Source organism: Cephus cinctus, unplaced genomic scaffold (genome assembly GCF_000341935.2).
Source record: "Cephus cinctus unplaced genomic scaffold, Ccin1 Ccin1_scaffold0255, whole genome shotgun sequence".
Lineage (NCBI taxonomy): Eukaryota > Metazoa > Arthropoda > Insecta > Hymenoptera > Cephidae > Cephus > Cephus cinctus.
The window spans coordinates 15,115-29,085 of record NW_014332968.1 but is presented as its reverse complement, the minus strand read 5'-3'; the positions used below and the strand labels follow the sequence as shown (position 1 = coordinate 29,085).

General features: G+C 37.1%; 2 protein-coding genes across 3 annotated transcripts; one reads left to right on the top strand and one right to left on the bottom strand.

The window, feature by feature from the left end:
• Positions 1-248: 248 nt before the first annotated feature.
• On the bottom strand, positions 249-13,253 carry LOC107265921 (1-phosphatidylinositol 4,5-bisphosphate phosphodiesterase gamma-1). 2 transcript variants are annotated; one of them, XM_015735846.2, is made up of 19 exons: positions 12,834-13,250; positions 12,255-12,600; positions 12,063-12,201; positions 11,682-11,844; positions 11,286-11,599; positions 11,017-11,223; positions 10,514-10,934; positions 10,117-10,428; positions 9,868-10,049; positions 9,612-9,789; positions 5,195-5,260; positions 4,906-5,097; positions 4,592-4,813; positions 4,301-4,507; positions 3,827-4,208; positions 3,610-3,749; positions 3,415-3,522; positions 3,067-3,344; positions 249-2,660 (listed from the first exon to the last, which is right to left on the bottom strand). In XM_015735846.2, the coding sequence occupies exons 2-18, from the start codon at positions 12,577-12,579 to the stop codon at positions 3,246-3,248; spliced, it is 3,657 nt and encodes a 1,218-aa protein (XP_015591332.1). In that variant the 5' UTR covers positions 12,580-12,600; positions 12,834-13,250; the 3' UTR covers positions 249-2,660; positions 3,067-3,245. The 2 variants fall into 2 exon arrangements, with proteins under 2 accessions (XP_015591332.1, XP_015591333.1); XM_015735847.2 differs by lacking the exons at positions 249-2,660; positions 3,067-3,344; positions 3,415-3,522; positions 3,827-4,208 and having other exon boundaries at positions 3,655-3,786; positions 12,834-13,253.
• LOC107265922 lies at positions 7,439-9,584 on the top strand. The gene is made up of 3 exons (XM_015735849.2): positions 7,439-7,680; positions 7,765-7,845; positions 7,918-9,584. The coding sequence occupies exons 1-3, from the start codon at positions 7,672-7,674 to the stop codon at positions 9,214-9,216; spliced, it is 1,389 nt and encodes a 462-aa protein (XP_015591335.1). The 5' UTR covers positions 7,439-7,671; the 3' UTR covers positions 9,217-9,584.
• Positions 13,254-13,971: the final 718 nt, after the last annotated feature.

The window sequence follows — 13,971 nt, the reverse complement described above, 5'->3', positions numbered from 1 at the left end:
GAAGAGTTAAACAGCCTGTAGTAAAAAAAATTTAGAAAGTTGGTTATATGCCAACTATCAAAATCAGACATTAATATTGTAGCGCGACTTTAAATTTAGGCGATGTCTTGTTAATGTTGTCTTCATTTGTGATATTTGGGCATTTTTCTATAACATAGCAGGTCCTCGAACCAGATCCTCCCAACTGTCCCTCCTGGATCAACCATAGTTATAAAATAAGTTCACAAAACACTTCATACATTGGCTACTTTGTCTGTGTATACACATTTATTTCATACTAGGTTTGTGTGACTCCTCGCAGCACCCGCGGCGCCACACACAATCAGTGCCAGTTTATATCACTCTACAGTTATATCGCTCTAACTTCCACAAACCCTGCGTTCTGCACTTTTTTTATCTAAAGCCATCTGAAGATTCTAAGAATTGCAATGATAACAATATAAAGTTTGGTACACACAAAAATCGCCTTTTATAAGACGTAGAAATAAATTGTGATAAAATATAAAATATAGTAATTGAATTATTAACAGTCGTGCTCATGGAATTGAATGATTTTTTAATATTATTCTTACAAGGAAGGCATCCCAGGTGCCTCCCTCCTATTTTGATGAAACTCAAATATGTTGTAGAGCACGAAAAACTAAACGATACATATTTTTTTTATTGGTGAAAAGACAGTTTTAAGGGGTGAAATGAACTCCTAAAGTCGGATACACCCAACGCGATTTTCGCAGTTTCACATATTTGAAGATGAGATATTTAAATGAAATCTATTGGAGGTTAATGCTTATGGGCAATAATGAAAAATGCATTTTGTTCGGTTCTGATGCGGCAAATTCTTAAAAATGTATAGAGGTTGAAAGTTGCAAAATATTTTGTAACAAAGAAACTATCGATCAGATTTTAATGAAACTTATTGCATTTGACAGAGCTGAGAAAAGTAGGCGATATATATGTTAGCATTTTCCGAGAATACCTCGTTTAAGGGGTGAACCACCCCTATGCAGGTGCGACCAATTTCTCATTAAAACGGCATTGTTACATTATAAAGCTTCTTTTATGTATCAATTAAGAAGCTTAATCGTTTCAATAACGTTTAGTTGCACATCTTACAAAAACCGCCCCTCTAGTGGGGTTCCTCGTAAGCTCGCAATGTCTTGCAAACTCTTGTATCTCAAGGGTTGTGGAGATCGCTGAAATCGATTTGGGACTTCAAATTTATTCATTCACATCGTCAGATACTGTAAAAATGCATTGTTTCATTTTTTATTTCAGGAGGTAACTACCCTTAAACGCATTCTGATACGTTTGTATGAAAATACATAACTTTTGCGAACTAAATTAATTAAAAATAGCTTATCTCTGATAGATACAGCATTTGCATCTCATTGGCATTGTGAATTTAAAACCGTTTCCCACCGATAAAAAAAATACGTATTGATTAAATTTTCGTGCTCTAAAACATATTTGAGTTTCATTAAAATCGGATGAGAGGACACCTGAGATACCTGTCCAGTTTGTGCATCGCATTTATTATTATTAAATGGCGATGCCATCTGTAAGCCTCTAGTCTTAAGTGTTTGGAATTAATGGCAAACAAATTCAAAAGAGAGTTCTTATAAGCATAGTAATAGAATTTTAGTTAATAGCAGTGTCATCAGCAAACAAGAGGCATGAAACTATGTTTTGGAGCATATACAGCAATAATCACATTTCTTATGCTGTATAATAACAAATAAATTCTTTTACATATAGTTAAGATCTGAAGGCACCTAAACAACTTTCAATTAATTCTCTCTCCATATTACATACATAACATTATACATGTATATTTACTAAAAGGATCTTGCTTATTTCTATATCCACGTTTCCATCCTCATCGCGTAATTGACTATCGTATGGACTATATACGTTTATTATCATATATATAAAGAAAAAAAACTAAAAAACAAGAATGAAGATTAAACTGCTCGTTTTTCAAATATCTAAAGAAATTATATGATCATGGTTTCCTGTGCTACAAAGAATATTACGAAAATGATCATAGATAAATACATGATGGAACGCTTAAAATGTTTTGTACGACAAATATTTCCGATGCACTACATTGAGAATTTCTATACAGAATACTACAAAACACCTTATTGCCTCAGAAGAGACATATTGTAGTTAGGCCCGCAACAAATTATGAGCAATTTTCGGATACTAATACCACACGCATTGTCGCTTAGACTAAAATTTTCGTGATTCATGTGGTACTTCTGGACGTACTTGCCATTACATGAATCGTGACATGACATTTTTTTTGTTTTCACATCTACTTCTGGATAGGAAATTATAAAGATGATTCCTTGAGCAGAGCCAGTCTCACCACACATTATTTATACGCGTGCATACCAGGCGAAACGTCAAAATAGAATATGAAAAATTTGAATTACAAACTTAACATTTCATAAATCCGCTACGCGATACCAAAAGCCACGGGAAAACTGTTAACTAGTTACATTCAGACACTTTGAGCTGCTAACAATGTATTATCAACAGAATAGTTGCATACGAGCTTTCTTTTCAGCTTCCACAAGTAGCCAAAGCTTGTTCTATCATTACCCAGTGCATTCATTCATTCTCATGACGTTTGAAAATGGTATATAGTACATAGGGTTGGTCGTTCATGATAGATTCGATCACCAGATCTCACTCCCCTCGATTTCTATCTGTGGGGAAAACTGAAGGACGAAGTCTATCATAACAGAAATAAAGCCAAATCTCTAACATGTCGAATTAGTATTAATTCCATATTTCTGGGTTGGAGGTCATTTGAAGGTCATACTATGTTACATGGTTGGATTCGTTTCGATGCCGGCTACAATGTGCAAGGAGAAAAATGTGCCATTCCATTTAAAAAAAACTCTGATAACCTTGAAAAAACTGGTAAAAAATGAAATTAAAAAAAAATATTATGATAACCATGGGCGCCCTTCCGAATCATTTAAATTCCGATATTTGCGTACTCCGTATCTTTAAATCCAATAAAGTTATTTAGGTGTTTTGTTCCTCGCGCCTCACCCTGTATATTGAGACGACATGACTGTTTGTTATACTATTGCAAAATTTTCCTAAAACATGATTTCGACGATCACGTTTTACGTACTCGTGTGCTCTCGGTTTACAATAAAAATTATGTACTAGAAAAACTTCTACCTGAGGTATAGAATAAATTACAAAGAGAAAATAAGAGCATTTCTTTATAGATGAAGTCTTCCAAGAAGTTCCATGTCTCCGTCACACTGTGAACCTCGTCCATCAAAAGAATTGTTTCTTATAATGTGATTGTGCGTTGCGTCCTATAATAAATGTCAAATATGTTATTTCATATTTATATATAATTGCCAGTTTCGTAATAATTATACGTACCAACGGATTTCTAATGCTGATGTGAACTAAGAGGGACGCGAGTTCCAGATCTTCGCTATAGTTGTTCTTTAAAGGAACGCTTCTATACCCAGTTCTTAAACAACGCACCTGTGCAAATAGAAGTAATAGAAAAATAAAATGAGCTGTAATGGGCCATATAAATTGGAAAAAACCGCATTTTACAATTAAACGCACAGGATAAGTAGCTTGTCCAATAAAATTGCTGTCTCCAAACATATCTTCGTCTTGCACAACAAATCTCAATAATGCAAAATGTGGATTGGCTATGTCGAATTCACAGGCCTCGTTCCACATGGGGTTGAAGCCATTATCCGCTTCAAGAAATAATCAAAGATAATATATTTCATAAAGCTGTAACAGTAAATAAATTATGCATCATAGGAAGGCTTACTTATGGTTTTTGTAGTTAATTTAATCCCTGCGTCGTACTCGGCACCGACGACTTCGACCTCTACAAACGGACTGGTAATACCTCTACCCGATTTACTCAAATGTCTAGCACTAATGACTTTTAAACTGAGCTTGAGTGGATCGACGCCATGCAACGAATTTTTATCGTATGGATTGAAATCATCTCTGAACATAAATTCTGGCTTGAGCAGATAGCCGCAGTTCCCATTTTCGCGGAACTTCGCTTGATTGAGTTGCATCGGCTTGTCACCAGTTTGATAGTTCAGCGCTACCATTTGACAGCCAGTATTCCACATTGGTACAGGATTGTAATTCGAGGAGTCTATTCTCTGGCCCTTGGGATAGACTCTGCTAAATTGTACCTATTAAATGAGATCCAGTTCTGAGCGCGATCCCTCTTTTCTTTTACAACGGGAATCCGAGATAGCCGGCTGCACTTGGCTACTCTTCTTACCTGATGGTACTTGATGAAAAACTTGTTTTCTTGCTGGCACATGAGCTTCTCCGCCTTCGTTTCGGAGAAGCTGCTCATCTCGGTGAACACGAAGCCCTTCGTTTTGATTCTTTCCACGTTGAAGGCCACGGAGCGGCAATAAACTATCAGGTTTGATATTTCCTTAGCTATTCGCAGTGCACGCTCCATCTCCTTGTGTTGATTCTCCTGGTAATATTCGAAGAAGAAAAAGAGCCATCTAATCATTTTAATCATCTCAATCTGCAGGATGCATTAAATTCGTTTACATACCCTCACGCTGGCGTTTTGCGCAGCCTCCTTGATACTGGCTATCCACTCAAGAGCAGCATCTTTCGAAGGTGCAGCTGCTTCAAAAACTGAGCACATACTGGGGTTTTGTATCCTGAGAATCCACTCCAGACCAGGTCTCTCACTCACTGCCAAATCCACAACGGCTCCCATAATGTCAAGAGAGCCCTTCTGCAGATTTCCAAGCATCATCGAGTCCGATGACTAAACACAAAATAAAGATACAAAGTAAAATCAATAACAGAATAGTATCTTATTTTTTTTTAAATTCAGAATTAAAGCTATTAGCCACTCACGTCATTTTGGCTCTCTTGAGGCTCAATCACCTCGACGTATGTAGCAGGGAACCAGTGTTGCTTCTGACCACCGTAATCGCCCTTCCACCAACCGTCATTATGCTGATCCACATTAGTAATTATTGCGTGTTTTACGAACGTTAATTCATCCTTTCTCTTTGCTTTATAATCGTACAGTGCCTTCACCGTTACCTTCGAAAAATGTTTGACATTGTAAATCGCCCAGAAGTATTTCCACTTATCTTTCTTGCCTCTTTTCTTCTTCTTGTAGTTATATTTATTCATTTACCTTTGAAATAAAACTGCTGGGATCCATATAACCAGGCGTTCCATAAACGGAACCGTCATCTGTATCCTGCAAAAAGAATTTACCAATAGAAAGAAAAAAAAAGTCGTTATAACAATAGTCCGAAATATCACAGTATCAAAAAGTAACGGAAGAAAGACAAAAAAAAAACTGCTCGCGAATTGAGATAAACGAAAATGATCAGATACAATAGCAAAGCTAAAGCTTTCAAGACCAAAGTATCATCCTATTATACAATACTATACTTATATAATAATACAACGGTACAGTACATCGGGAAAAGCTAGAATCCTACAATTCTCAATATAAAACAATCCTTCTACATGTAGTCTTAAGAAAAAGGGGCGACACACCAGTACATGAAAGATGGCACCTACTTAGAATGCCATTCGCGTGTACATCGGATATCCTCCTGAGCCCATTGGGAGAGCCAAGAGAATACAGTCGTCGGGGCCACTTCAGGCCTCAGTCTTACCAGGAACGCATTACCCTCACCTTAGACTGCGATAGCATCTCGGTCTCAACGAACCACTTACCAGTGGGAGGAGTACTCCAGGACTTAAAGGTCTCAAGTCTTCGGACAGACGGTGTGAAGACCTCGCGCTGGGAAGAAGATTCACCTTGATTCCAGACACTGATCATATAGCATTCAAATAAATTGATCAGACTAAAAACCGCAGCAATAAAAATCCTATACAAAATTATTTGTAACATTGTAAATGTCTTGTAAAGACATTTATAAATATCACACGGTCTGCAATTCGTCCGGAACAAGACTTGGTAAGGATAGAATCAGGGCGCAACAAGCGCAAAAACTTGCTTACGTGGATGCCGTATATCCTGACAGATCAGATGTAATTGAAATCATAACTTTGAACAGACAAAGATTTCGTAGAGAGTCCTAAAGTCTCGACGAGGTTTAGACATGGAAGCAGTCCGAACATTAACATGACACCTCGATACGAGACAACAAGATCGCGAAACTGGCTAAATGAACTTTCGTGGAATCCGTTTGCAGTACGAAACCGCCGGTAACTCTTTTCCTTTGCTGAGCTAGCATTATACATACCGTGTGACCTAAAAGAACATCCCCGTGATTCTCAGCCCAGAGAAAACATATTACGTCATACTTGTAAGATCCGGAAATTTGAAAAAAGGCCTGAAAAAAACGACTTTTCGGATATCAGTTTTATGTTCACGATTTTTCGTTATCCAGTGTTCCACGGTATAACTCAAGATATCTATTAATATTCATAGAAAATGTTCACAGCTGGTAGGAATAGATTCCTCACCAATTTCCGGTCGCTACGACGTTTAACAGAGGAAGAGCCCAAAATACGTAATAAGGTATAGTTAATTTAAGGTATGCACGTAATGGCATTATATGTATATCTGCATTCCAATATAGACAGCATATAGAGAGAGGAATCTGTCGAAGGAATTCTTTGTGCACCTTCGTCAAAGAATATTTGCGATGCTTGGCACACTGTCGTGTCCTGCTATGTGTCATTCACGTGTCTACTTTGTTCTTCGGTTATGTATTTACTGCTCCTCTCCCCATAGTACACCATATAAGGAATATACTCAATAAACTATGAATTGTAAAGTAGATAGTGGGTTGTGGTAAGTATGAAGGATGGGTCAGAGCAGGTAGAGCTGTTCGACGGGTCACGGTGCATATAAGTGTAGGAGGAGTTTAAAAGGAGGAAAGAAAAGAAAACAAAAAAAAAGGAATCCTGCCCAGTCATCCTACTACCTTTCTATCCTGTATTTATAGCACACCATTATTCGATCCTGTTTCTCCTGAGATCCTTCAAGCAGGTTGGCCCAGGTCATAAGAAATACTAGGAACTCGGCGGGAGTAAAGTAGGAGTAAATTAAAGATATACTGACGATCGAATATACCATTCTATATTATTCTCAATTTCGATAAACATTACTCCATGAGCTACTTAAAATAAAATAAATAAAATTATAATATAATTCTATGGCTGAGAAAATATTTTGCATCATAATATTACATATATATATCTTTAAAGGATATACCATTGATATAGTTTGGATATCTTTTGTATCCCATGACGAGAACTCGTTCTACTGATGTATTTTTCACCCAGCCCCTGTTAGTACTGTACCTGGTGGGGCGGGCAGCACCAGGCGTCATGACGCTTCTAGAAACCCTAAGCATGCCACTGGGCAAGGGATCAGTCTGTAAAAAGACACGATCAGAGCCGGTGCACGCACCACACTCTCAGTTTCTATTCGTAACGATCCGTTCCAAACCGTTAAGACCCGATCCGGTCTTCGTTACAACTGCAAATAACTTGTGCAAGGGAACCAATAAGCTTCTTCGACAGCGAGGACCCCCCCACCAAACTTAATGCCCGCGTACATAAAGGCAGAACAGGGCTCGTAACTCGTGAAACGTTATCCACGTGGCTTTCTACGATAGGAGTGCAATGTTGTTTGTAAGTCACTTCATTGGAATTATCAATTACTGTTTCCAATTCGATTATCTCACTTAATTCTTCGGTTTTTTAAATATTTTTTAGCCCAATATTCTGTTTCTCGGACTACTTTGCAGTTTCTCAAGAGGTCACGTTTCAATCCTTCCAATACCGAAAGACTTTGTGGTAGGTTTTCCAGTCAACGAAAACTACTTGAATTTCTGCAATATTGGCAAACTCTATTTCTCTTGTTCTCAGGGACATGGCACACAATACAGATTCCAGTATTTTGTACGGGACGAGCTCGGTGATTATAAAACCCAAGAAGAAGCCGGTGATGGGGACAGCGTTCGTGGTAGTTATGCAGTAGAAGAACCAGATGGAGATCTAAGGATTGTCCAGTACACTACTGATTTGGGAAGAGGATTTAAAGCTCATATAAAAGTTGACCGCGTCGGCAGGTCAGCATCTAAACTTCAAGAAATTGACATTCCTGCTTCGGAAATAAAAAAGCTCATTGCTGACAACCGAAAGAAAGTTCAAGAAGAGCCAGAAAAGCCTAAGTCTAAAGGATATGTTCTAGGACCTCCGAAAACTATGTCAGATATTATCATGGAGCAGGCAGCTGCCATAAGAGAAATTATTTCTAAGGAAATTGAGACTGAACAAAAGGAAGAGCAACTTGAAAGCGAAAACACCCTCTCTGAGATAAATAAAAAGAATGCTAATCCGGTCACAGACTGTTCTCACTTACAAATCGAACCCAGTAAACTGTTTGATATGGAACAGGAAAGTCAGAGCACTCTGGAAACTGTACAGGATGAAAGCACTGAAAAATTCAACACAGAAATTGTTGAGAAAATTGTTACAAAAAACATTGAGAGTACCATCATAAGCACAGAAGAGAACAAATCCTCAAAGAATAAAAATACCACATCCAGTGATTTCAATTTTGAAAATGTAGAAGAAAACACCATGTCCCAAGATTCAGAGTTCACGTCTACATTTCTACCAGAGTTAACCGAAACAGGAAGTCCCCAAACGAAAGATCTTATGACTGCAAAATCCGTAGATTTTTCGTCAATGTTGTATGTACATGATGCCGAGGAACGTGAAAAATCAAATTTGCAGAGTCTCACGTCACAGCAACAATCCGGCAGAGAAATATTACTCATGACTCCAAGTCCTGCGTTAGCTGGACCATTGCTAGGTGGTCCAGCCAGGAATGTCAATTCAAGGAACAGAATAATGCTTTATAAACCAGCGGAACGCAAACTAAACCATATAATAAATCCTAGTTTTTCACAAGACATAGTGAGGGGACCAAAGAATCAAAAAGAGCTAAGCATTCTAAGAGTAATGAATTTGAATAAAAATTATCACGGAAAAAATCACGAAGAAAGAAGTTTAAGGAGCGATAAAGACGAGGATCGAATAGTGCTTTACTCGCCGCTTCAACAAAGCGATCAGCAATCGCACCGTAAGGCTAGATACTTCTCAGTACCTTATTCTGTAATAAGGCCATACATTATGACGATGGACGAAGAAACTTCATGATAATTAGAACGCGGAATGAATGTTGAATTAAAAATGTTAATTGAAATTGTGAAAATATGTAATGCGTGAGCTTAGTATGTGGAGTATGTGCTATTAGACTGATTAATGTTTAGGATTAGAGAAGATATTTTAACACTGGTGACGGTTTTGGTACATGGGTCGGTGCTAAGTGCAATTTCGTTATTTTGCAAAATAAATCTGTTAACTGCAAGCAACCGGGATGTTTCGGCCCTAAACGAATAGGCCCGAACCCATGGTACCTTGAAGGTATTGACATCCTCTTAAAATGTGTAGTCTATGTTCACGACTAACATTATGTAGCGTTCATTGTATGTATTATAAATAGTATATTTCTTAAACATTATAAATCAATTTTTATATAATGTAGTACTTACCAAACCCATTCTTCTGACAACTTCCTGGTTAACGGGATGGCTTAACTTGATATTCTTGTATAGCGGATGTCGTTCGTAGTAGCTCACAAGTTCCACGAGACTTTCAAATTGTACAGTACCGATAGTATAAAGGCGACCTTCCAATTTTATTCTACAATGCTTGATCTTCTTCTCGGCCCTACAATCATTAATATTTACGAATCGATTATAAAAACACACAATAACTAATCTACACACATTATATAAAACACTTTACCTAAAAGAGATAGCATAGGAGTTAGTCTCTTTCTCACTGGGCCTAACCAGGAATGCCCCATCCGAGGGGATACGTTTCAACATTTCCTCAGCTTGAGAACGAGTGCACTCCGAATGCCACCATTCTTTCTCCTCGTGATTACTCGGCTGAGGTACAGGTTCTTGCAAAATAATTAGGAACTCCTAAAACACATGTCGAAATAAAAGTCCATCGTAAAATTGTTATGAAGTTTTGTGACTCTTTGAATACCTGACTTTTGAGAGGATGACTACGATAATACGTGATTAAACTATAGAGACTGTCGAAACACTTGGGATCTATCAAGTAGAATTTTGTTTGACCCATCTCCTGCTTAAACTTTATGCGACAGTGATTAGCTTTTCCTTTTCTCCAAAATGAAAGGCAATGGTCGCCTACGAAAGTAACGCTCTGTCGCACTAGAAAGGTGCCATCTCCTAAATGGGAATAACGTTTAAGAAGTTCGTCCGCTTCCTTCCGCCCTATTCCCGGTCTTCCATGAAACCATTTCTCGCCAAAATGAAGTTCATCATTCGGTACTCCCTGATAACGGAACAATTAGCGATAAGAAAATTAAATAGTAAATGAACTAATGGAAGTAAATGAACACATTATAAAAAATAGGTACATCAGCAGGTCTTTGAATCGCTCCTTCCTCATCATCCTCATGCTCTGTTTGTTGCGTCCTAGAAAATGTATCCGTATAGAAAAGTTTCTGTTGCGTCAATACGAAAAAGTGTGGATTCCATTCTTTGTCTACGGGATCCTCTAAATACAGAATGCCATTTTTGATAGTGTTTCTCAGATCCATTTCCTGTTTGCTCTCGTCGCTCCAGACGACGAATGAATTTTCGTCGACTCCATCTGGAAGTTTCTTATGTTTTAGCAGAATCTTTTTACGTAAAGAATACGGAGACGGCAAGGAAGTCTCATTCTTATCAAATGGTTGAGTTAAAAGCATATCCCCAAAAACCTCCTGCATAGTGGCTGCCATTTTTCGCTGCTGTGGTAGCGTACAGTTATCCTCTATGGAAAGTATTAGTGGATACCTAAACAAGAATCACTCTGCAAGTTCAATTCGTAAAAATCAAAGTAGAATGAATATTCTAATAATCAGTTACTGTAACTCACTCAGATGTTGCAAAAGCGTGTTCCTTTATCGTCTTTATGACATCCAAAAATTTTATTTTTGTTGTTAAAGTATGTCCATGGAAAATAAATGGCATCCCGTCAGCACCATCCCAGCAATCCAATTCTATGCAGCGACAACCTGCTCTCAATGCCCTGACATAAGCTTGACAACTACTCTCACTGCTTATTTGGTCTCCTGTCAAGTATCTAGAAAAATTCATGGTTGAACATCGAAGGCTGCTAATCCAGAATACCTAATACAAACTTACGTATTGTGCGAAGAGGCTATCCAGTAATGTGCCATGGGTCTGGTCATATCATGGGAGACCATATCATGCTTCTGATCCCAAATATCGTTTTGTTTAGAGAATAAAAAGTCAATAAATTCAGATAAAGTAAAATATGGATCTTGAACATCTCGTTGGGGATCTTGGAGATATTCCCGAATAAATCTTGACACTTCACAATCATTATTTCCCAGAGGATCCTGCTGTTCTGTCACAAGAAAACTCTGAAATTCCTGAAGAGTTACTGTCTTTCCGTTACTCGAATAAGTTGCTAGTCTACTCCATTCTGTGACATTCTAGGAACAGAATAATCATTTTATGTTCTCATTATATGCAACATAATTTGCATTGCTATATCTTATACATTTTAGGACATACATTCTGATCAAACATTAGCTTATGGTAAAGAGTAACGAAATCATCAAATCCTAATTCAGTTCTGTTTTTCGTGTCAACTTCCTGAAAGAGTTCTCTGAGTCTATTTGTGGGAATTTTACAATTGATCCTAGGCAAAAATGCCTTCACATCTCTCAATGTGACCCTGAAAAGCAAAAGAAATTTTCATAAGATATACTAAATGAAAAATCACATTAAAGTAATATTAATTTCTACATTTGTATAATTAATAGCAGATGACAAGCCTAATCAAATTTGTGTATTTGGATAATCGCCTACTACACTTTAATATTAATGTTAAAGTGCTACTAAGTAAAACCAAAAAAGTTAGATAATTGAGTTAATGAATGCTAATCAACTTACATTTCTCTGTTATTTTCCATAGCATAAAACTCTTTTCTGAGCCATCTTTCTACTTGTAAAGGATATGGAGCACTTATAGTATCTTGTACTAAATGCCTAAGGCCTTTTACCCATAACTCACATTCTTTTTCACTAAGAGCTGAAAATACATTTATGTAGAACTTTTAGATAAAATAATTTAAGTGTACTAACCAGATATAGAAAGAGTCTTCAATCGAAACTCAGATCCATAATATACAACGAAACACCGAAGATTCTCAGTCCTCTTAGCATCTTCAGGCCACTTTTCAAAATCTTTTGAATTTTTTCCTACCCTTATTTCTTTAACTTCTCTAATTTCCACAGCACCATCAAATGGTCTAAATGTTGCACTTCTGGACCATACAATCTGCCTAGTCTCCCTACGTATCATTAGTGTCTTTTTCTCTGGTCTCTTTCTAGGAAAGAATTTTGTGACCACAGTGCCTCTTTCAAGCTGACCAATGATCTGCTCCATCTCTGGGATAATTCCGTTCATTTTCCTATGTTACAGTGAGAACTGCAGCCAAAATTAAACGTATGGATGTATTAAAATTCCAGTCAACACATCCGCAAAACAAATGCTACATATAGTTGCATAAATAAGAATCATATGACAGATTGTATTGAAACGAAATGAACATAGTAAGGTTAATGAAACATATTATATATGTATATAAGCAAAAACATCTTTTATCAGAAAGATGAGCGAGAAGTAGAGAATAAGAGAATTATTCGAGCATGGTGACATACCTTTACGAGTAGGAACAGATAGCAGTCAGGGACTCAAAAGCAATCAAAGGTATGTAAAGTATTCCATGTCACATCCTTAAAAGAAATGCAAGTAATATCTGAACAAACAAATTAACAGTACACAAGATGAATGTTCTTTCCTGTGTTTTATGACATTCACTGACATCCGATATACAAATAAACGTTGCGCTAACACTAATAGCTAAACGTAACTTTTGTACTGTCCACCATTCGTGTACTACGAGGACGTTCCGAAATTCACTGCAAGTACTACGTATATTATCATGTCTCTCTTTATCTACGTGCAATGAGTGAGATACAACCATGCTCACAATAGAAGCAGTTCATTACGGAACGTACCCTACGTTAATTTAGCCATTACTTACGAACAGGCAAGTAAATTGGATTGTTGGATAGATGGCGCATCATACTCTGCTAAGTTGCAGCTTGCAGGTGTGTCAAGACGTCAGATCTCGCGTTACCATGCAAGTCAAGTCTAATCGAAAATCGTAGAAATCGTAAAAGCATAATTTAGCGAGAGATTCTTTAGTTATCATTAATCTAATCTACAATCTTATCTACATTAATCTTATCTACATTAATCTAAAAAACAAAATTTTTCGCATTTGCTGTCATCCACATAAAACACTGGCTGGTACAAGTTACGCGTATGCAAAGTACCTACGCTTCATGGGAAATTAGCATAAAAGAGATGTAAGTACTTTCTCAGAACTATCAGTAAATTTAAATAAACCCTGAGTAAGTTCCAAAACTTACTGCAAGTATTGTATATAGCTTAGTTTCCACCATGCAAAGTTTAAACAGAGTCAAGTAGCCTCATTGGTCAATTCCATTCAACCCCTATACGTGATTGGTTAACTCTGTTTAAACTCTGCACGTTGGAAACTAAGCCTATGTTTCTACCGTGTAGGGTTCAAATAGAATTAACCAATTAAAAACGAGATTGGAGCGGAATAAGCTAACTTGATTGGTTAACTACAGGGTGTTCGTTATGAAACGCACTGTAGTAACATCGTTGCATTCTTTGTCAAATTCTAATGAATACGTATATTTTCATTTTTTATTTCATATATCAAAATTTCGAGATAATCAAGGTTGAAGTTACAATAATGCAACT